This window comes from Heterocephalus glaber, unplaced genomic scaffold (genome assembly GCF_053883595.1).
Source record: "Heterocephalus glaber isolate CG9 unplaced genomic scaffold, H.glaber_assembly_v1.0 deba00001504, whole genome shotgun sequence".
Classification (NCBI taxonomy): Eukaryota; Metazoa; Chordata; class Mammalia; order Rodentia; family Bathyergidae; genus Heterocephalus; species Heterocephalus glaber.
In genome coordinates this window covers 68,287,538-68,311,093 of record NW_028258324.1, presented here as the reverse complement: position 1 = coordinate 68,311,093, position 23,556 = coordinate 68,287,538, and the positions used below count along the sequence as shown (strand labels likewise).

The following is a 23,556-nucleotide window of genomic DNA, read 5'->3' as shown; positions in this document are numbered from 1 at the left end:
CCAGTCCTCCAGGAGGCTGAGACAGGAGGAACCAAAGTTGGAACTGGGCAACATAGGGACCTAAGGAGACCTTGTATCAAACTTTAAAAATAGAAAAGGGGCTGAGATGTAGCTCAGTGTGAAGGCCCTGGGTTCAATTCCCAGGGCCTTCATTGAAAAAAAATTTTTTTTAAATAACCATGAGATAAATTTCCCCTCAAGTAGAAGTATATATGCAAGCATGCATGTGTGTGTACACACACACATGCACACACATACACACACACACACACACACACGGACTTTTGATGTTTCGACAGAATTTGCAGATGTAAGGATTGTGCCCTACCCTGGCTATTTCTTAGGGGAAGCACATGGGCCTTGCCATAATTTACATAGGAGAAGGAGACAATGTCGACACTCCCTTACTCTTACCTGCCACCCATAAATGACTGTGTCAGTTCTTGCACCCAGTTTCAGTCAGGGACTGGTGGGAAGCAGAATGGCAGTCAGATAAACCAATTAGAAAGTCATCAGTGAGAGCCCTTCAGTGAAACATTTAGGCCTGATGAAGGGAAAGAAGGGATGCTGAGGCACCTGGAGAATGGCAGCAGCTGGAGCTTTTTCCATGGCAGGCTGGGGGAGAAGCATTGGCTTCCTATGTCCAGTGGAAGCTGGAGCTGGGGGACAGAGCAGGAGCCACCTGGGTGGCAGGATGCAGGTGTGGGAAGGAGCTCTGGACAAACACCTGCCTTCTCCCCCTGTTATGGCTTGAATCTAGATGTTCCCCAAAGCCTCATGTGGTCATAGGTGGAGCTTTTCAGAGGGCTCCAGATCTAGGGTGTGTGAGATTGGGATCAAGAATGTGATGCTGGGATTGATTCATGGTGCAATGCTAGGATTAAGGCTGCCCCACTCTGGGTGTGAATGCTACCTATCCTAATGTTGGGTAGGCTGGATAAGAAGTAAGGAACAGAAAGAGGGCTGCTGCTGTCTAAGCTCGCTGATTGCTGCTTTTGCTGCCTTCTGCCTGCCATGAACTGTTTTTCCTCTAAGATGCCCCTCTGCTGTGCTACCTTGCCTTGCAGCCAGCTGACTCTGGACAGAAATCTCTACAAACTGTGAGCCGAAATAAACCTGTCCTCCTTTTACTTTGGGTGTTGGATATTTTGTTTCAGCAATGAGAAAAGTAACGAAGACACCCCTGGTCCCCTGACCCCCTTCCAGTCTTCTCCTCCTGTTGGCCCTTTGAAAACCAGCCAGCAAGGGACCCTGGGTTCATTGATCCCAGAAGTCAGCTGGCGACACAGGACCAGGCATAAAAATCAGTCAACCTGGGTCCAAACAGAGACCATCACTAGGGCTTTCCCCAAAGGTGTTCTGTAACACCCTCCTGCCCCAAAAGAAGTGTGGGGAGGGACTTTAGTCTTTGTGGCTCCCTCTAACTAGCAGCTCCTTTCTCTTCCCCTGTCTAAGTTCTTGATAAAGCAGTTGTGGCCACGGTTGCCTCTTCCATACCCCCTCTTCCTCTATCAGCTTGCTGTGAAGTGAGTCTCTTTCCCACAGTCCCATGACTGGGTGTTACCTAAGGAGCTCCCTGTTCTAAGCTCAAAGGAAGCATCTGTGCCCACTTTGCTTAGCCTCTTTAAAGCAGCAGGCAATGCTGACCCTTGCTCACTTGTCACACTTTCTCAAGCATCTGAATTGAACAAAAGAACCCTAGGCCAAATGTCAACAAAACTATAAAGGTAATGAAAACATCAGTGGTTGCCAGAGGTTAGAGGGGAGGGTGGGATAAATAGGGAGGAACACAGATGATTTTAAACTACTTCATGTGACACTGTGACGGTAGAGGCATGCAAGTCATTACACATCTGCCAAAATCCACAGGATGTGCTCTAATGATTGAAGAGTGGACCCTACTGAAACTGTGGGCTTTCCGGGATGACATGTCATTGTAAATTAGACTGTGGCAAATATGCCTCTCTGGGTTCAGATGTTTGCAGTGGGGGAGGCTGTAAGTGTGGGCAGGAAGTAGGGAGAACAGAGGAACTCTGTGTCCTCTCCGTTCAATTTTGGTGTGAACCTGATCTGCTCTAAAAAATAATGTCTGCTTTATTTAAAAAAATCAAAATAGATATACTAAATGCCTGATAAAAACTGACTCTTCTGCTGGGGATGTAGCTCAGTGCTGCAGCTCATGGCAAGCACGTGGCCCTGAGTTCAACTCCCGGTACAAAAAAACAAAACAAAACAAACTAATCTGATTCTTCTTTGTAAAAGCAAACAAACTAAAACCCAAAGTGATTCGTACTACCAACAACAACAACAACAACAACAAAAATAAAAACCCCCAGAACACTGTATAATTCTACCAACTGATCCAGTGGTTGCCTCCAAAAAAATCAGTGATTTATAAGGATATCTTCTGTAGTATTACTTATAAGAACAAATAACTGGAAACAGCATACATGCCCCAAAATAGGGGGAATTTTAAATGCATTAACACATATATAACATGTGATATCACATAATTATTGAAAATAATCTTTCTGAAGAATATTTTTCTTCTCAGCAGTGCTGGGGATAGAATTTAGGACTTCATCCATGCTAAACAAGTGCTGTACCACTGAAGGACATTCTCAGCCCTTTGAAGAATATTTAAGAATCTGGGAAAGTCTTCACAGTACAGCCTTAAGGAAAAATAAGATGCTTATGTCATATATAACAGGGTTATATGTTAAATATGTTATATATGTTAAAAACTCTTTCTCTGGAGAAGGGTTGGGGGTGAGCAGAGAAAGACTAAATTTTTATAATAGTCTGTAACATTCTCTTTGTTCTATTTTGTGCAGGGTTTATGTAAATGACTAAAAGTTCTGTGACTAAAATAACTCAAAATTTAACATCCTATAAAAAAACCCAAAAACGTTTTTAAAGCTTACATGGTTTTTATTAATAGAAGTCATGGGGGCCAGGAATTTAGCTCGGTGGTTCCACTGCCTGCCTCACAAGTGCAAGGTCCCAAGTTCAATTCCTGGTTCCAAAAAAAAAGTTATAAGTAAATAAATAACAGAGAAGAAAATAAAACACTTGTATCTACAGAATAATTCCAATGATGCAAAACATATGATATATATATATACATTTAATTATGAAGAAATTATATATAGTTAATTTTTCTCAAGGTGGTATAATTAGAGGTGGATTTTATTTATATTTCTCCACATTTTTTGCAAAGAGAATGTACTCTATTATGAGTAAAAGAAATTTGAAGAATAAAAATTGACTTTTTCTGATAACATGGACAAGACACCAGAAAGTACCTGAGTCCCTGAATGAGACCAGGGAAGTGAAGATCTGTCTCCTCCAGTCTGCCCCATAAACTATTTTGTGAAAAGCTACCACTCCCTATGTCACATCTGAGGACATTCTCTGGTTCCAGGCTGTCCAAGAATCTTCCCAAAAGCCAAACATCACAGCTTAGCATTAGATAGAAGGGCTCCTATTCACTGTCTTTCCTACCTCCTCCCCACCCACCATCCTCTCATCTCTAACTACCTGGACCTTCTCACCTGAAGCTCTTCCCATTTATGAAATGGCACTCTTAGCCCTGAGTCTTTCTTTAAGACTCAGTACAGCAAGAAGAAGAGAATGCACAGATCCCAAAGATATTCCCAAGTCTCAGCGTAACAACAGTATGGTGGGCAAAGCACATTTTCCTCCTTGGTGCCACCTCTGGCATTGCCCTTGACCTACTCCAGTACTTGGTTCACCCAGGTACTGCAAATTGGGTGAGATATAGCAATACCAGTAACAGAAACGTTGAACTAAGGAGCTTAACTCATTGAAATATAAAACAGTTCCTGTTTTAATCAATCGTGTTCCCCTGCCCACTGGGTTGAAGCTTCTTAACAATACTTTGAGCAGGTTCCTTACTATTTCTGTTTTTCTGAGTCACACTGGAGTGGTTCCATTTGGATATTTGAAATCTGGTGTTGCTGATACTGAAAGTTTAGTGTCAAACATTATTTTAAACGTGTTCCACTTTGAGCAGTCACTAAACAACCAGTGACCCTTGGAAGTGGGCTCTCCCTTTCATAGAATTATCTCTTCTTTCTCTCCTTAAATCTTCCCCCCTTTCAGTTCTCTCTGGAGTTCCAGTGGTTCTCATTCTCGATCACACATTGGAACTACCTAGGAATTTTAAACTACCAATACCTGGCTCCACCGTAGAGATTCTGATTGAGTTGTTCTGAAAAGTCCTGGATACTCCTTGGGTCATTCTAACCTGAAGCCAAGCCCAGGAACCACTGCTACAAAGCCTCACCATAGAGAAAATGTGAAGAAGGGAGATGTTGCTGCCAAAGAGCTGTTTGTTTCTTTTTTGGGGTGGACCTGGGCTGATTCCCTCTAGTCCTTTCCAAACCTGCTGGCTTCTGCTGGTACAAAGGTTCCACACCCACATATTGGTTTATTTGGAAGGGGGTTGTCTGTATCCCAGCCCTGTACTCCATGCTGAGCCCCAGTTCCAGTGGGATGGAGATCCAGTTGCTTGACTCCTGCCCTTACCATGGTCCTCTTACACATGAGTCAACTGTTTCTGGCATGGTTTTAGTGCCGCAGGGAACCAGGATGACATAGGAGTGCCCCACAATTCCTCCCCAAACCAACAACAATAAATAGTACCATTCATTCAGAGCCTGCTCTGTGTAAAGAATTGTATCAGGGTTGCTTTATGGATGTTGCCTTATTTAATATCACATAAGCCTGCCAAGAGGTACCAGTTCCCATTTAGAAATGAAGAAACTAAGAATCAGTTCGCCTGAAGTCAGCTTCTTTTTTTTTTCTTTATTCTGGTACTGGGGATCAAACCCAAGGTTGTTCCACCACTGAGCTATTTCCTCATCCCTTTTTATTTTAAATTTTGAGACACTGTCTTGCTACGTTGCCCAAGCTAGTTTCAAACTTGTGATCTTCCTTCCTCGGCCTCTGGAGTAGCTGGCTAATCAGTTCTCGTTAGGATGTTAATGGTTGAGCACATTACCTCCTTCAGATAATGCAATTGCATTCTACTGAGTTTTCCCACCATCAGCCACAGAGAAGGCTGCTGGTGGAGATTTCCAGCAGAGTCAAATGGGCAGATGAAAGAAAATTACTCCAAACCCAACCCACCCATCCCCGCCAGTGTTCAGGGTCAAAGACACCCTTTGAATCTGCTTCTTGCTAGAAATAGCCAGTTTCGCCCACTCACTAGTGTGTTCCACCTTTCTAGCTTCAGGATCCACTAATCATTTACAGCCTGTTGTCGATGGATATTTGAACCAGGGGTCAAGGTGAACATCCCCAGTTACACAACAAAAATGTATAAAGAATTTGTTCCATCAGCTGTGTGTGTGAGTGTGGGCTCCAAAAAATCTGTGTGAAATTCCCTGCTATGGGAGAACACTTTGCAGGATGGTTCAGCTGGGCAAGGGTGCTCGCTGCAGCACTGTTTTTGATCACACTGCAGTGTTCCTGGGCCCTGAGTCCCACCAACTGCAACGCTGCTGAGCCTGAGGCTGAGAGAGCTCTAGACCTGATCAATAAAGGCAGACGGAATGGCTATCTTTTCCAGTTGCTGCGGGTTGCTGATGCCCACTTGGACAGAGTGGTGAGAAATCGCCATTGGCAGAGCTGAGTTAGGAGACCATGTCCTGGGTGAATGTAACTCTAGCCCCTAAGCCTGTTGTTTGGCACAGCCAATGGCTTTGATCAAGGCTTTCTGTATAGTTTCTTTGGCTGCTCTAAGATGGGCTAGTGTTTATTATGGGTGTGCCCTTAACTATGAATAAATCTATAAATTCGAATTTGTCCTGAGCCTAGTTGTATGCTAAGCACTTAGAAAAATTAGAAACTCGGTTTGTTGGCACAGGTCTATAGGCCTAGCACTTGAAAGTATCACTTGAGCCCAGGAGTTCAAGACCAGCCTGGGCAAAATAGTAAGATGGAGTAGGGATGGGGGCGAACACTAGAATTAACTGTAGGCCTTGCCCTTGTGGATGTAATGATCTGTTGATGTGCAGAGGCAAAGAATGTAAGAGAGAACATATTCAGTGATCAAATGTGTGGGATAGATGTTGGAACAATTTAATGAAAGAAGGCCTATTAAGACTGAAAGGGAGAAGGCTTCAGTTGGGTTGTAAAGGATGGGCAGATTTGAATAGAAAGAGGATGTGCAGAAGGTTTTCCAGGAAAATCCTAGGCATTACCTCTAGGTGAGTAGGGGCTTGGAAAGGGGGGTACTACAAGGTAACTGAACAAGTGGAGGGGGGTCTAGAAGTATAATGTGGGCTCTGGAGAGACCAGAGATCGATGTGAAGTTGGAAGAGATATTAGGAAGTCAAGCAAGTGTACCATCTTCACTTAGATTATATAGCTACTTGGAGTGATGGGCTGATACAGGCCATTGAGAAATAGTAAAATCTCCACTCTAAAAATAATAGTCTACCTTCTCTTTAGTGGAACAATTAAAATCAGGGAGGTCAGACCATGGTCTACTACAGAGAACAAGCAGAGGAATGCAGCCTTTCTAAAGTATTAGAGAAGAAGGTGCTACAGAACGCAGAGACCAGGAATAGAGGAGTTTAGGGTTAGACAGGCAATTTTACGATCATCAGTCTCATTCTAGGTTCTTGGTCACATATGTAGGACACAGGATGAATGGTCATAGTGCTATCTCTATATGGCAGCATGAAGACTAGGAGGGTGGAGAGAGGGGACACAGTGTGCCTAGGGAGATGGAGGCAGGTGACCGGGACATAACTAGAAAGCTGTTTGTTGTATCCAGGAATGAGGAAATGGGGGCCAGGGTTGTGTAATGGAAATTAAAGCAATGAGAACGAGGAACCAAGAATCAACCTGAGAACATTGTAAAAGAAAGACTGAAGCCTGGTTCCTGGGTAGCCAGAGCAAAGACAAGGAAGAAATCCAAGTTGATTTACATGTTTAAAGCCAGAACCAAAGACACCCGATTAATTAATGGCCACTGACAGGGAAGTTGAAAGAGGCAGCTGGTTTGTAAGAGAAGAGTATATTTGGCTTTGGGCAACTTGAAATCAAGGTAGGAAATTTAAATTCAAAAGTAGAGCTGGGAGAGAGGACACAACTACAAATACAAATTCGAGATGGCGATGGGGCTCTCTCCACTTACAATTCTAGGCTTGTACCTCCAACACCACCACCCGACCAACACTGCCATTTAGTGAGCTTTTTAAAGCTTGTGGGCAGAAGAAACATCATGACCAGTTCAAAAGAACAATTGGAAATAACTATTTCAAGCTATTTATTCAAATAAATAGATCAAATGACACAAAAGTAGGAAGTCTGTAAAGATTTGGACAACAACAAGAATTCTGTATAAGAAATAGATTGCTTTTATTATTTTTAAAAAGTAGGAAATCTACAAGCTCCACATCCTGCTCACCTGTTGCTTTCTTAACATTCCTCAGGGACCTGCAACTGTGTATTATTTAGTCTTAGATATGCAAGAATCTGACTGTTGGGTCCTATCCAGGACACACGGGGATGACTGTGAGCTACCTGCTTCCAGACGACCATCTGAGATGGTAAGTAAGCCAGGTACCACTTTCCTCCTCTTAGCATTTGTACCTTCCCCTTACTCTGCTGACTCTGGGAGCCACGGGCTTGAGCTACCCCAGAGAAAGAATAAGAGCAGCTTATACCTTGAGATTCATGAAGATTATGTTGACTTCGACTAAAACTCTCTTGAGAACCATTCCTAGGAACCCAGTTCAAGATACATCAGCATTGTCGTCCCTTGAGACAGCATGACCAGTTGGGGGTCCTTAGGCCAATCACTCACCATCCCTAAACTTCAGTTTCCTCAATAAGAGGAGGGGCTTGGAGAAGATGAATTATAAGGTCATTTCCAGCCCTCACCACTATGGGTCTATGAATCCCATGAAGGCCGATCCTATTAGCAGGAATGGCCAAAAGTATTCATTGTAGTGAGGAGCAGGATCTCGCTGTACAAGTTGGATGTGGGAACTGGATACCAGCTCTCGGCCACAGATGGAGGACACAAAGATTAATATGCGCAGGCACAACATTTTATTCCACCCAAAAATGAGAGATTTACACTCCTAGGAGTCTTAGTGCTTTTTCCTTTGCTGTTTCTTTTTTTTTTTTTTTTTTGGTACTGGGATCAAACTAAGGTCTTTGCGCTTTCGAGACAGGAGGTATAACCACTGAGCTAAATCCCTGGCCCAGTGCTTTTTCCTTTGAAAATGTTTAGGATATGGTCACAATCACAGTCTGTTTATCCAATTTTTCTCTCACTCTCATGAGGCATTTTTGGTGCCAGGAGTAGAAGCAGACTAAGAAAGTCCAGGTTTTAAGACAGGGTTTGATGAAGGAAACCTTAAATACATTTTAAATGGACAGCATTTAAAATGTATCCTTCTATGCAACCTCATCAATAAAGGAAGGCAATGTGCCATAAGTCAAACCCTCTCTTTTACAGGTGATTGGACAATGTAAAGTAATAGCTACGAGATATTCAAATGAATCTCAGGATCTCACAGTAAATGGCTTTAACTGCACCACGAGTTCTGGTATGGTATTCTGTTAAATTGCTAATTAATTCCAGATTAATATAGGACTCGATCATATGGTGGTAATCATCACCTTATACCACGATGTATGTCAGAAAGGGTCCCAGTCCTTGGTGTATACCATACTCACTCTTCTGAGGATACAAAGGTAGGCTTCCCCTGTTACTGGTACAACTCCCTTTAGAGAGATTCGATGTAGAAAGAGATTTACAGGTAATACAGAATCACTGTAGATCCAGGCTCTGGGTGCCAACTTGCTTGAGTTTGAATCTCAACCTTATCACTTACTAGTTCTGTGGTCTCGGGAGCAAGTTACTTAACTCCCTTCAGCCTTTCCCATTTGTAAAATAGTTAATAATAATAATAGCTCTTAGGGTTTTCGTTAGTTAAATAAAATGGTCCATGCAGCATACTGTGCAAATTGCTTAGCATTTAGTAAGTATGGCTTCCACATTTCCAAGTTATGTATTACTCCACAGTCTATGAATAAATTATTTATATTACCTAACTTCACACAGCTGTGGAGGAAAGATCCTGATACTTTCTATTTTAGAGATAAAATAATTGAAGCTGGAAGAGGTTCAAGGACGTGGCCTTGGGAACACAGCCACGTGCGATGAAGACATGAGCTTTTCCCAACAGTGTGGACTCTAAAGTCCACACTCTTCTTATTTACTTTTTCCAACAAGCATTATCACAGAAACACTTTTAAAATGGCAAATCTCAGTATGATTCAATATAGTGAAATGCCAAGCAATTTCTGCGGGAAATTACTTTAAAGAAAGATTGAGATGTATTTTTTTCTCTCTGGGCAAAACTTCATGTTCAGGGTTCTCTCTCCCTTCTTCGTCAAAAAAGGAAGAGTTCGTTGAAATAGTAGCTCCAGAGCCGGATGTGGTGGTGCGTTCCTATAACCCCAGCACTGAGGAGGCTGAGGGAGGAGGGTCTCAAGTTCCAGGCCAGCCAAAAAGTAACAAGGAGATCCTATTTCCAAAAAAAAAAAAAAAAGCTAAAATAAATAAAGAAAACGTCAGCACTTTATGCTTTGGGGGTGGAGACATCAGTAGTATCCGAAGGAAAGGGGAATTCGTAAACAAGTTACGCCGTTTCTCCCACCCTAACGGGCAGTCACTGTTACTCTGCTGCCATGCCGAGGTGAACCGCACTGAGTTCCCACGCTGGCGTTACCGCTCCTGCCCTGGTAACCAAGACTCTGGCTTCCTCTCTCTAGTCTCCTCAGCCCTGAGCAACACCAAAGACAGTCCCATCCTCTTCGATTTCTTCGAGGACAGCGAGCCCTACAGAAAACAAGCCGACAAAGCCCTTGACAAGTACCAAGCGGAGAACGGTGCTTTTGCCTCTTTCAGAGTGGACCGAGTAGAGCGCGTCATAAGGGCGGTGAGTCCCCACCACCGTCCGCCGGAGGCAGCGGTCGCGCCGCAGCTGGTGGGCGTGGCCTGAGCGACACGCCCTCCGCGCCCGCCTCCACCAATCCGCGGGCTGTTAAATTGCTGCCTCCTTTGCAGCTTCTGTGACAGATGGACAGCAGGTCCAGAAGAAATGATCTTTTGCTGGTTTTTAATTTTGGGGTGAGAAGGAGTGGCTAGCTAGCTAAGAAGAGAAAAAAATCCAAAAAAGTAAAGAGGGAAAGACAAGAGTGTATTAGGGTTATATGAGTTACTAAAAAGCCATGCAATTTTAGCCAGATGTGGTGCCACATGCCTATAATCCCAGCAGTCGGGAGGCTGAGGCGGGAGGATCATCATGAGTTTGAGGTTAGCTTGGGCTAATGCCGGTCTGAATTGCATAGCGAGAGCCTGGCTCAAAAAAAAAAAAAAAAAAAAGAAAACAGAGAAATCTGAAACTCCGAGAAGCAACCTTACCACACCCCAGTGCGTCCAGGGAGTTAGACGATTCCCTGCCTTACAGTCCCAGGATTCCCGCGCCGCCCACCCGGACACCCAGAGTTCCCTGGTGGAGCAGCTGCTTGATGTTTGCCTGCATTTTGAAAATAAATAAATGCTGGTACATACAAGCAGTGGAATGAACACAATGCACTTAGCAGAAAGGATGTTTCAGACACCTGTACACCGGAAAGAGCTTCAAGATATGTTAATGAGGGGCCGGGGATTTAGCTCAGTGGTGCCACCACCTGCCTCGCAAGCGCGCGCAAGGTCCCGAGTTCGTTCCCTGGTACCAAAAAAAAAAAAAAAAAAAAAAAAAAAAAGGTGTGTTAATGAGGCGGAAAGCAGGTTACAGAACAATGGTGAACAATAAGCCATTTATGTTCCTACTTAAATCTCGTTGTATATGGCAACATAAGTAGGAAAAGGGTAGAAGAAGAAACATATCAAAGGCAGATGAGATTGGGGGATTCTTTCTATCCTATGCTTGATTATGTCTGTATCCTGAACCCTTTCAAAGAAAGGATATTTATTTACCTTATCACTTCTGTGATGGCTTTTTTCTTTTCTTTCTTTCCTTTTTTATTATATATATTTTTGTGTATGTGTCACTGGGCTTGAACCCAGGATCTTTGTACTGAGCTACATTTCTAGCCCATTTTATTTTTTATTTTAAGATAGACTCTTGCGAACTTATTAAATTGTCCAGCCTGGCTTCAACTCAATCCTGCCTCAGCTTTCCAGAGTGCTGGAATTATAGAGATGCGCCCCTATGCCTGGCTCATGTGATACATTTTCTATTAGCTCATGTTTACGATCCCTGATTGCATTCATTATGGGGAGTTAGTGCATGCACATGACACATCTTGTTGTTTTTTTTTTTGTATTAAATTCTTTTATTGGTACATTGTACGTATACAACACAATTACATTTCTCATTGGGAATTGTACCTTTACATAATGCATCTTGGTTCTTATTTTTTCCCCATTCCTAGCCCTCCCTTCATACCCTCCACTCTTCCCTATTTACAAAGACTTTATTTCCATTTTTTCCATTTCTCATCATTTTTTCCTTTCCCTTCTTTCCTTTCCCCTGTCCCTCCCACTACCCCTACCCCTTTGGACCTTTTCTTCCTATTTTACATTATCGATTATTCATTCTAATCATTGGTACATTTTAGGTATACAACATAATGACATTCATCATTGGAAATTTGCACCTTTACATAGTCTCTCTTGGTTCTTATTTTTCACCCTTGCCCAGCCCTCCCTTCAACCCCTCCAGTCCTCCCTATTTACAAAGATTTTGTACCTATTTTTCCATTTTCTCATATTAATCCCATTCCCTTCTAGCCTTTCCCCTAGCTCTCCCACTTCCTTCCCCTTTGCCCCTTTTCTTCCTATTTCACATTACCTATTATACATTTAGTCCTTATTTACACTTTCAGTTTCTCACACCAGAGAAACTATTCGGAATTTATACATGTGTGTCCTATTTATTTCACTTAAGAGTATTCCCTCAATGTGCATCCACTTAGATATAAATGTCTCTAATTTCTCATTTTTTATGGCTGAGTAGTACTCCATTTTATAAAAAAACCACATTTTCTTTATCCAGTCTCCAGTTGATGGGCATTTGGGCTGTTTCCAAGTTTTAGCTATTACAAACTGTGCTGCTATGAACATGGGCACACATATGTCACTGTGGTATGATTCTTTTAATTCTTTGGGGAAGATCCCCAGCACTGGAATAGCAGGGTCAAATGGGACTTCCAGTCCTAGTTCTTTGAGGTATCTCCATACTGATTTCCACAGTGGTTGCACCAGTCTACACTCCCACCAGCAGTGGAGCAGGGTTCCTCTTTCTCCACAGTCCCGCCAGCATTGGTTATTGGTTGATTTCATGTTAGCAGCCATTCTTTCTGGAGTGAAGGGAAATCTCAGCATTGTTTTCATTTGCATCTCTCGAAGTACCAGTGATGTTGAGCATTTTTTCATGTATTTATTTGCTATTTCTACTTCTTTGTCTGAGAAATGTCTGTTCATTTCAGATGCCCATTTTCAGATTGGGTCTTTCAATGTGGGAGGTCTGATCTTTTTAAGTTCTTTATAGATTCGAGATAGTATAGACCTTTGTCTGAGGAAGAGCAGGTGAAGATTTTTTCCCACATTGTGGGTTGTCTCTTCACACTGCTGGTGGTTTCTCTTGCTGTGCAGAAGCTTTTTAATAAGAAGAGATCCCATTTGTTGATTGTTTGTGCTAGTTCACGGGCAACTGAGGTTTTCTTCATAAAATCTTTTCCTACACCAATGTCTTCAAGGGTTCTACCTAACCTCTGTTTGAACTGGTTCAGAGTTTCTATTTTAATATTTAGATCTTTAATCCATTTTGATTTTAGTTTAGTGCATGGTGAGAGGTACAGGTCTAGTTTTAATCTTTGTCAAGTTGAAGCCCAATTTTTCCAGCACCATTTATTAAAGAGGCTATCTTTCCTCCAGTGAGGGTGTTTGGCTCCTTTGTTGAGATGAGATGGCTGAGTGTGTCTGGCGTTGTTTCTGCATCTTTTAATCTGTTCCACTGGTCCTCAGGTCTGTTTCTTTGCCAGTACCATGCTGTTTTTATCACAGTAGCTTTGTAGGAGAGTCGCAGGTTGGGTATTGTGAGACCCCCTACCATGTCTCTGTTACCTAGAATTGCTTTTGCTATTCTGGGTCTCTTCTTGCTCCAAATGAATTTTTGGATTGTTTTCTCGAGGTCTATGAAGTATGCTGCTGGGATCTCAATTGGAATCACATTAAATCTATATAGCAGTTTTGGAAGTATGGCCATTTTCACTATATTAATCCTTCCTACCCAGGAGCAGGGGATGTCTGTCCATTTTCTGATATCATCTTCAATCTCTCTTTTCAGAGTGCCACAGTTTTCAGAGAAGAGGTCTTTGATTTCTTTCGTTAGGATGATTCCTAGGTATTTCAGTTTTTTGGATGCTATTGTGAAAGGAATTATTTGCCCTATTTCTCTCTCAGTGAGTCTGTCATTCGTGTAGAGGAGAGCTACTGATTTTTCTGTGTTGACCTTGTAACCAGCTACTTGACTGAATGTGGTTATTAAGTCTAGAAGACTTTTGGTGGAGTTCTTGGGGTCTTCTATATAGAGTATCATGTCATCTGCAAATAATGACAATTTGACTTCTTCATTTCCTATCTTTATTCCTTTTATTTCTTTCTCTTGTCTAATTGCCGTGGCTAATGTTTCCAGAACTATATTGAGCAAGAGTGGTGATAGTGGACATCCTTGTCTTGTTCCTGATTTTAGTGTGAAGGATTTCAGTTTGTGACCATTTAGTATGACATTGGCTGTTGGTTTTTCATAGATGGCTTCTATCAGGTTGAGGTAGAGACCATCTACTCCAATTTTTTGTAGGGTTTTTATCATAAATGCATGTTGGATTTTGTCAAATGCTTTTTCTGCGTCTATGGAGATAATCATATGGTTTTTGTCCTTGGCTCTATTGATATAGTGTATTACATTAAATGATTTTCGTATATTGAACCATCCCTGCATCCCTGGGATGAATCCCACTTGATCAGGGTGTATGATCTTCTTGATGATCTTCTGCATTCTGTTTGCCAGTATCTTATTAAGGATTTTTGCATCTATGTTCATTAGTGAGATTGGCCTATAGTTCTCTTTTTCAGTTGGGTCTTTCTCTGCTTTGGGGATCAAGGTGATGCTTGCTTTCAGGAATGAATTTGGGAGTATTGCTTCCCTTTCAATTTCATTGAAGAGTTTAAACAGTAGTGGCAGCAGTTCCTCTCTAAATGTCTTGTAGAATTCAGCAATGAAGCCATCAGGGCCCGGGCTTTTCTTAGTTGATATGTTTTTAATTACATTTTCAATTTCACTGGTTGATATTAGGTTGTTCAGAATTTTTAGGTCTTCTTCGTTCAACTTTGGTAATTCATAGGTATTTAGGAGTCAGTCCATTTCTTCTGTGTTGTCCATCTTATTGGCGTATAGGTTCTGGAAGTAGGTACTGATGATCCTCTGGATTTCTGGTGGGTCTGTTGTAATTTCACCCTTTTCATTCCTAATTGCATGGATTTGGGCCTTTTCTTTCCTTTTTCTGGCAAGGTTGGCTAAAGGTTTGTCAATTTTGTTGATTCTTTCGAAGAACTAACTCTTGGCTTCATTGATTTTTTGTATCGTTCTCTTAGTCTCCATTGCATTGATTTCTCCTCTGATCTTTATAATTTCCTCCCTTGTATGAGCTTTGGGTTTGTCCTGCTCTTCTTTTTCTAGAAGCTTGAGGTTCAGCATCAGGTTGTTTAATTGGGCTCGTTCTGTTTTCCTAATATGCATATTCACTGCTATGAATTTCCCTCGTAAGACTGCTTTCATTGTGTCCCATAGATTCTGATATGTTGTATTGTCATTGTCATTTAATTGAAGGAACTGTCTGATTTCTTCTTTAATTTCCTCTGTGACCCATTGGTTATTCAGAAGTGTGCTGTTCAATTTCCACATGTTTATGAAATTTTTTGAGTTTCTTTTGCTATGGATCTCCAATTTCATTGCACTATGGTCTGATAATGTACAGGGGACAACTTCAGTTCCTTTGCACTTACTTAAACATGTTCTATGTGTGAGTATGTGGTCTATTTTGGAGAATGACCCATGTGCAGCTGAGAAGAATGTGCATTCTGATTTGGTGGGGTGGAAGACTCTGTAAACATCTGTTAAGTTCATTTGTTCAAGAGTTCAATTGAGTTCCAGTATTTCATTACTTATTTTTAGTCTAGTTGATCTATCTATTTGTGACAGTGGGGTGTTGAGGTCCCCCACTACAATTGTATTAGTGCATATATGACTTTTCATGTCCGTTAGTATTTGTTTTATATAGTTGGGTGCACTACAGTTTGGTGCATAGATATTTATGATTGTCATCTCTTCCTCTTGGATTCTTCCCTTTACAAGGATGTAATGTCCTTCTTCGTCTCTCTTAATCAGTGTTGGTTTGAAATCTACTTGATCTGCCAAGAGGATAGCTACTCCTGCTTTTTTTCGGGTTCCTGTCCATGCAGTATTGTTTTCCACCCTTTCACTTTCAGTCTATGAGTTTCCTTTTGAATTAAGTGTGTTTCTTGTATGCAGCATATTGTTGGATTTTGCTTCTTGACCCATTCTGCCAGTCTATTTCTTTTGATTGGTGAATTGAGACCATTAACGTTGATGGTTATAACTGAAACTTATTGACTTGTCATTGCCATGACTTTTTCTTTTTGTTGGGTTCTCCCCCTTTACATTTAATTTCTTGTCATGCCAGATGGGTTCATTCTGCTTTGCCTCCTGGGGTTGTGATCCTCAATGTCTGTTCCTAGGATATTGTGTAAAATTCTTTGGAGTGCTGGTTTGGTATTCAAGAAGTTCCTAAGATGCTCTTTGTCATGAAAGTATCTTATTTCTCCATCCATTTTGAAAGATAGTTTTGCAGGGTACATCAATCTGGGTTGGAGGCTATTTTCTTTTAGGGCTTGGAATATGTCACTCCAAGCTCTTCTTGCCTTGATGGTTTGTGTTGAAAAGTCTGCTGTGATTCTGATGGGCTTTCCTTTGTATGTGATTTGTTTCTTTTCTCTGACTGCTTGGAGAACTTTGTTCTTCTGTTGTGTTTCTGGAATCTTAACAATTATATGCCTATGTGTAGATTTTTTTTTGATCAAGGCTATTTGGAGTCCTATATGCCTCACTTATCTGTGTGTCAAGCTCTTTCCCCCTGCTTGGGAAGTTTTCTGCCATTATTTCTGTGAAGAGATTTTTTATGTCATCTGCACTCTCTCCTGTTTCTTCATTGAGCCCAATCAGTCTTATGTTATTCTTTTTTGCATCATCTAGCACCTGCTGGATTGATTTCTCATGTTCTCTTATAATTTTGAAGCAATTTTTCTTTTCCTGATCACTAATTGCAATCTTATCTTCTATATCTGAAATTCTGTCCTCACATTGGCTCATTCTGCTGCGTAGACTTTCAATGGAGTTTTTCATGTCCTGGAAATCTATTTGCATCTCTTTTATGGATTCCATTTGTTTCTTATGTTGGGATTCCATCATGTTCCTGAGCTCCTCTCTAGATTTATTAATCATGTCTTGCAGTAGGGGCACAATTTCTCCTGTTATCTGAGAAATTATTTCTGATTTCCTTTTTTCCAGATCCCCTTTTGTTGCCAGTTCAGTGGGTCCAGGTGGTTGAGTATCAGAGTGTTCCATCTCATTTCCCTTTGGGGTTGCTGTAGGTGATCTGGAAGTCTGGTTTTGAGACTTATTTATGTGTTTTCTCATTTCGACTGGGGTGGGGGGCTGTTAGCGCCTGCACGGTTTACCTCCTCTGAGCTGGGTTTGGTGTGACAGGGGCCGTGAGCAGCAGTAGGGATGGTGACCCAAAAGCCCTTTCCTGTGGGCTGGGAGCAGCCGGAGGGATGGTGGCTGGGAAACCCCTTCCTCTGGACCAGGAGCAGTGGGATGGTGGCTCAGAAGCCCCTTCCTCTGGGCCAGGAGCAGCGGGACAGAAGGTGGCCCAAAAGCCCTTTCCTCTGGGCTGGGAGCAGCGGGAGGGATGGTGACCAGGAAGCCCCTTCCTCTGGACCAGGAGCAGTGGGATGACAGCTCAGAAGCCCCTACCTCTGGGCCGGGAACAGTGGAACTCAGTACCTTGGTCTGGTGGTCTGGTGTCCTCTGCGTCTTTGTAGTGTGGAATCAGGTGGCTGCCTGTGTGCAGCGGGGTGATTCGGTGTCTTCCGAGCAACTCAGGACCTCGGTAGGGCATGGGCAGACCTGCCTGTCTGCTGCGGGGTGATTAGGCGTCTTCCGCGTGACTCAGGACCTTGGTAGGGCGTGCACAGACCTGCCTGTCTGCAGTGGGCTCACATCTTGATTTTTTTACATCCCTTTCCCCTCCCTCTTACCCCGCCCTCCACCTCTTGGTCTCCTTCCCATTTGCAAAAGATCTATCTCCTTGTTTCCATTGTCTTTTATTTTACTCTTTAAATTTGATACAATTTTTTTTTTTTTGTACCTGGGATTGAACTGGGGACCTTGCACTTGCTAGGCAGGCACGGGAACCACTGAGCTAAATCCCCGGCCCCAAATTTGATACATTTTTAAAAGTCAGAAGCTCATGAGGAAGATTGCTGCAAGTCGAAGGCCAACTTGAACTTCATAGGGAGACCCTGTCTCAAAAGATGAAAGGCAGAAGCCCTAAGAAATATGGGACATATTGGTAACTGCAACCCTCACAGTGCTTTATAATATACTGGACAGTAGGTATCTACTTTTTCCCTTACTTTTCCTGTTCCTGAAAATATGTCGATTCCTTCTGTTTTAGAGAGGAGGCCAAGGCACCAATTACTATGTGGATTTCTCTGTGAGGAACTGCTCTGCCTACCATTTCCCTAGAGACCCTAATGTGAGTATAATAAATGCCTGCGAAATACTGAGCATCATCTAACAAGCACTTCCTACCAGCCAGATGCTCTACTGAGTGCTTTACACATATGTTCACTTATTAACACTCCCACCACCAAACAATACTCTTTTTAATTCCTGATTTTCAGGTAAGGAAACTGAGGCATAGAAACGTTGAACAAATTGTGAGACTATGATTTTAGGATATATGCTTAAATTTAAAACTGAGGTTTTTAATCCATGAGGATAAAAGGTTTAGTCAAAACTAATAGCAGCTTTTATTAAGACCCTATATATACTAGGTACTCTCATGCATTCCGTCCTATAGACACCCACATGGATCCCATTTAACAGGGAGGAAGTAACAAAGGTTCACCAAGGGAAGGTCTTACAGATGTTCACAATGGAGCTAAGATTAAAATCATTCTTCTCATTCCCAGTCCATTGGGAGTTTTCTCCTAATCATTTACAAATAGACTCACAAACCTACTGAGGATCTTATTAGTATTACCTGACATTTGCATGCAGCCTTACAGCTTACAAAATGCCTCCACATATATTACTGACTGGGAGGAGCCTCCTGACAGCCCTGCCGAGAAGAAGTGTCTGCCTCCATTTCCCTGGAAAAAGGGGCCCTAGAATTTTAACCATGTACTTAGAAGCACTTAGCTAGAAAGTTTAGGGCACAGGATTTGAATTCTGATTTCAAGTTGGAATTTTTCTGAGGTTTAACAACATGTTCTGAAGTTTCTTCTTGGCCAAAAGAAAGGAAGCACTCAATATTTCCTTTTCTGACTGTTCACATCTTTAACCTGAACCAGTTCTAGATTCCTATTTAGTGGCCACCCCAAAAGACACCTCCCTCCCCTACCCCCGTTCCCATCCCCAGCGAAGTCTTAGACACCCTTGTGTGGGTAGCACAAATCCAATGAGGAACCGTGTGGGCTGGAGAGAAGGCAGCTCAGTCCTGGGTGCTTTACTTTTATCTCACTTAACTAAGCCCTCTCACACTCTGTAAGGAGAAGGTTTTATACTCATTTTACAAAGACCAAGTTTTGGAAATTTTGTATAATTCATCTAAACTCACAAAACTAGAAAATGGCAATGTTAGTATTAACATAGATCTGTGTGATTCCAGAATTGTATCGAGAGCCTCAAAGTTTAACAGTCTTTTCTGGCCAGTTAAAGTTATACAAATCCATGTTCTACACCATTTCTCACTCTCTCTAGGAACAGGCAATCAGATCTTCAGGGCAGAAGTGTTGGCCTAAAGGCAAAGCAGGAGTGACATGTGTTCCTCCCCACCACACACGAGGAAGCCCAGTGTTGGTGACCGCTCATGGATGAGAACCACAGAAACTTGTAAAGAAGCCTTTGGAACCTGTACTTAACCAAGTGTTGCCTAGTAAAGATTGATACATACTTGGGGGGGATATCTGATAATACTAACTTGATTTTTCCAAAGCTCTCCTTCCTTTCCTGAAGGCCTAGAAGTTTACAACTCTGGCTGAGAACCTTTACTTTCTGCATGTATGCATGCACACATACACACGTATGCACGTACTCACTAAAGTGCTTCTTTCTCCTTTGTAGGTCTTTGGATTCTGCAGAGCAGATTTGTACTATGATATAGAACCTTCTGACTTGGAAATCCCAAAAGACATTGTTGTAAACTGTGAGGTCTTTAACCTTGAGGTGAGTTCCTGAGTATGTTTTGTCTTAAACAGTGGCAGAGTAAGGGATATTTTCACACACATTGTGTATTTCTACAGCTGTGTGTGTGTGTGTGTGTGTGTGTGTGTGTGTGTGTGTAAGGAGTGGAGAAAATACAGACAGAACAGGCCTCTGGCAAAAGGAGTGAAATTGCTGGTATGATGTAAAAACTATGAAGAATTGGGGTGAGGAAATATTTAGAAGAAACATAAAATCATGAACAATTCAATAAACCTTGAATGAATTTGGGAATGGTCATTATAGTGAGGACTCCAATGCTGACACTCAGTAATTCTTAACTCTTATTGTTAGACATAGAGCCTAAGGGGAATAAATGAGTCTTAAATTTATCATGTAAAAGTATATAAAATAAGATGCAAAATAATATTTTATATCTGACCCCAGGAACCTTTATGTTATTTTATGAGTATGCACAAAAATATTCTCCATAGTAATTTTTATATCCGACAAAAAAGAAGACAGAAAGAAAAAGAAAAAGGGTAGGTTCATCACCACGAATATATCTCCACAGATCTTTTTAAATAGTTAAAGCCTGGACAAGGAGAAGAGTAAAGAGGCTAAGTGTTCTTCCTCTAGGAGTAAAGGATGTTTTATCACCAAACCTCAGAACTCTGTTGGAAATATCAGTTATGGCATTAGTTGTTCACATATTGGTCTATGAATGGGTGCCATTCCTTAATATTATCTTACCACATTGTGCTGAAATAGGAAAAATAAAGAAAAATTTTCATAATACAACATGTATTCATCTAAAGGTCCATCCTTTGCTCCGAGGTTATCTTTCTCTTTTGTCAAAATATTATCCCTTTTTTTGAAATAGAGATGGTATTAAATGATAGTTTTTGTTTGTTTTTTAAATGTCAACTTGGCCAGATAAAAGTCTGAGACAATTTTATTGCATCCTACTTTAAAAAGTAGAATAATTGATGTGTGAAATCTGAGAGCCATTTTCTTAAATCAAGCTAAATATCTAATTGCTCCTTTTGTGTTGTGTGATGACTTTTCACTTTTCTGTGTCTTCTACCAGGAGTATAGAAACATCAGTGGTATGCCACCCCATCGGGGCCATCCTCACCACTTTGGTGGGCGGGAGCATGCTCTACCCAGCAAGCATCCATTTAACTCAAATGGATCCAGAGATCATCATCATTCCCACAAGTCACACAAAGTTGCATGCCCCTCTGCCCTGGGAGAAAAAAATTATTCAGACAGACCACCACTGCCCCCACCAGGGCCAAGATGTCATTACCCTCCTTCTGGCACCAATCGGAGTGGACCTCCTCATAGTTTCAGTAAGCATGATCCCCATGGACATCCTCCACCTGGACATGGTCCTCATGGACACTGTCCCCCTGGACACCGTCCCCATGGACACCATCCCCATGGACACCCTCCCGGTGGTCACCCTCCCCATGGACACCCTCCCCATGGACACCCTCCCCATGGACACCCTCCCCATGGCCATGATTTTCATGACTATGGACCCTGTGATCCACCACATGATCAAGGTCCCAAACATCACCATCATGATCATGGTTCATCACATAGGCACCCAGGACAAAGAGGTCCAGGTAAAAGACACTTCCCTTTCCATCGAAGACAAATTGGATATGTTTACCGACTCCCTCCACTAAATGTAGGGGAAGTTCTTCCTCTGCCTGAAGCCAATTTCCCCAGTGTCTCATTACCAAGCTGCAACAATTCCCAACAGCCAGAGATTCAGCCCTTCCCTCAATCAACCCCTCCCTCTGAATCGTGTCCAGGGAAGTTCAAGAGTGAATTCCCACAACTTTTCAAGTTTTTTGCATACAAGTCTCCAAAATAAAACCTGATTCCTTAAAAGAGAAAAATAAATAATGTTCTGAATTAGAACCATGAATAAAATGTGACCAATGATGAATGAAAATTGTAGTCATATTAACCTTATTTTCATACTCAGGAGAAAGCAAAATATGGGTAGGGAAGGAGATGGTACAGGAAGAGACAGACAAATGCAAAGGAAAGGAAAGACCTCACTTCTACAAATCCAAAGTTAGTTCTGTCACTGGTCATTGCATTATTTTAGCTAAATATCTGATCCTTGGAATTTCCTGCTTTCTTAGACTTTCTTCCTCTAATTATAGTACCTGACTGTTCATGCTCCAGCTAGACCCCTAACGTGGTAGGTATTATTATTACTTAAGAGATCATTATAAATTTGACCCAAATTGTTGCCTAGTGGTTATTTTTACGCATCTACACTTCCTTTTGGAAAAATAATTTCTAAACTCAATTATCAAGACAATAAAGATCTGGCTATCATTTACAAAGAAAGTTGCAGATATGAATCATGACCATAAATTCAAGTGCACAAGAAAAATCCCTTTATTTTCTGGCCAAATTGACTTCTATTTCAGGTTGTCAACCTACTGGGCTAATGAGAATCTTAATCCCAGTCCTTCCTGAAGCTTCTCTGCCCTGCTACTTCCCTCACAAACTTGTGCTATGGTTCCAGAATTGCAGATAGTGTCAAGGTACTTGGGTGGGCACAGGTAGGAGATCTGATTCTTTTATTTAGTAAGTTATTTCTGTGAGACAGTGTCTCACTATACAGTTCAGGATGGCCTTGAACTTTCAGCAATCCTCCTGCCTCAGCCTCCTGACTGCTGAGATTACAAGCATGCCCCACTATGCCTGACATGATTCTTGATCATTGGCTGGTCAGGTGCCCCCGTTGAGAGATATTTACTACCATCTTCTCATCACTCTGAGGCTGGTTTATCTGCTACTCCTGTATCAAACTAGGGATAATGCAGGCATCTCTGTAAGACCACAGTGGTTACACACCATGGTTATTTTCTGCTCAGGATCTTGCTGCCTTCCAGGCTGCATGTGCAGAAAGCAGGGAAGAGTTCTCCTCTGTCTCAGGGCCCCAGACCCTACTGTCTTCTTCCCAGGCTAGGGCATCTCTTTCTAGTTTCACATAAATTCACTTCATTCATTTTCTTGGTGCCTCTTTCTTTTCCCTTTTTCCCAAATCATAGTTCATGCATTAAAAACAGGTTAATAAGATTTCAGATTCTTTCCACCTTCCAGCCACAATGGTGATGAAAACTCTAAATATTCAATGATCAATGGTGTAACCACTGCCCAGTCAGACCAGATACAACAGTCAATCAGAACAGCTGCCATGCATGAACAATATCTGTGTCCATACTGGTGGGCACCAGCTGAACACTGCCTGGCAGAATGACGATCTTCCATGGATCCATGCCATGGGTCAGCTGTCTGATGAGGATTTGAGAAAGGTGAAATCCAGGAAGACCAAAAAACAAATCAAAACAAAACAAATCCACCAGAGATCAATAACTCAAAGTATTATTCTCCTAGAAGCATTTGTTTTATGGTTTATAAAGTACTTTAATATTGCTGGAGTTCATGAAAATATTACCTGGAAAAAATAAACATAAGAATTGACCAAAAGATGGAAGGAGGTGGGAGGGTGAGAAAAGAAAGGAAAAGTAAAAAGAATTAAAATGTGTTATGTGAATGCACCAACTCCCCGCCATGAACGTAATCATTATGTACCGAAAACATGAGCTAATCAAAATTTTTTAAAATTAAAAAAGAATCCAATTCAAGAAAGTGTAAGAATTGAAAGTAATTCAATTTACTTAAATGCATTCATCTTATGGAAATACAGTTGCTGCAGTAAATAAATTAGTAAAAAAAAAAAGCATTCCTACCCTAGGGAGCTTTCAATCTACTAGACATTTTACACAACATGCCACTGATGTTATTTTTCTAGGATTTTTACATTTTGATGGCTAACAAGTATATGAATGGTTATTTTCAAGTATTTTATCAACTTTCAAAAGTGATG

The 23,556-nt window shown here is 41.7% G+C and overlaps 1 protein-coding gene across 1 annotated transcript; it reads left to right on the top strand.

Moving 5' to 3' along the window:
- Positions 1–5,352: 5,352 nt before the first annotated feature.
- On the top strand, positions 5,353–21,600 carry Hrg (histidine rich glycoprotein). The gene is made up of 7 exons (XM_004834825.4): positions 5,353–5,632; positions 7,470–7,586; positions 8,504–8,594; positions 9,826–9,992; positions 17,881–17,961; positions 19,554–19,655; positions 20,722–21,600. The coding sequence occupies exons 1-7, from the start codon at positions 5,417–5,419 to the stop codon at positions 21,517–21,519; spliced, it is 1,572 nt and encodes a 523-aa protein (XP_004834882.1). The 5' UTR covers positions 5,353–5,416; the 3' UTR covers positions 21,520–21,600.
- Positions 21,601–23,556: the final 1,956 nt, after the last annotated feature.

What these genes read in the sequence shown, in the direction of transcription:
- Hrg (XM_004834825.4), top strand. Translation starts at nt 5,417, where the DNA reads ATGGGAGAACACTTTGCAGGATGGTTCAGCTGGGCAAGGGTGCTCGCT. An exon ending in TAGAGCGCGTCATAAGGGCG is followed by an intron (nt 9,993 to 17,880) that starts GTGAGTCCCCAC and finishes CTTCTGTTTTAG; the next exon opens with AGAGGAGGCCAAGGCACCAA. An exon ending in ATTTCCCTAGAGACCCTAAT is followed by an intron (nt 17,962 to 19,553) that starts GTGAGTATAATA and finishes TCTCCTTTGTAG; the next exon opens with GTCTTTGGATTCTGCAGAGC.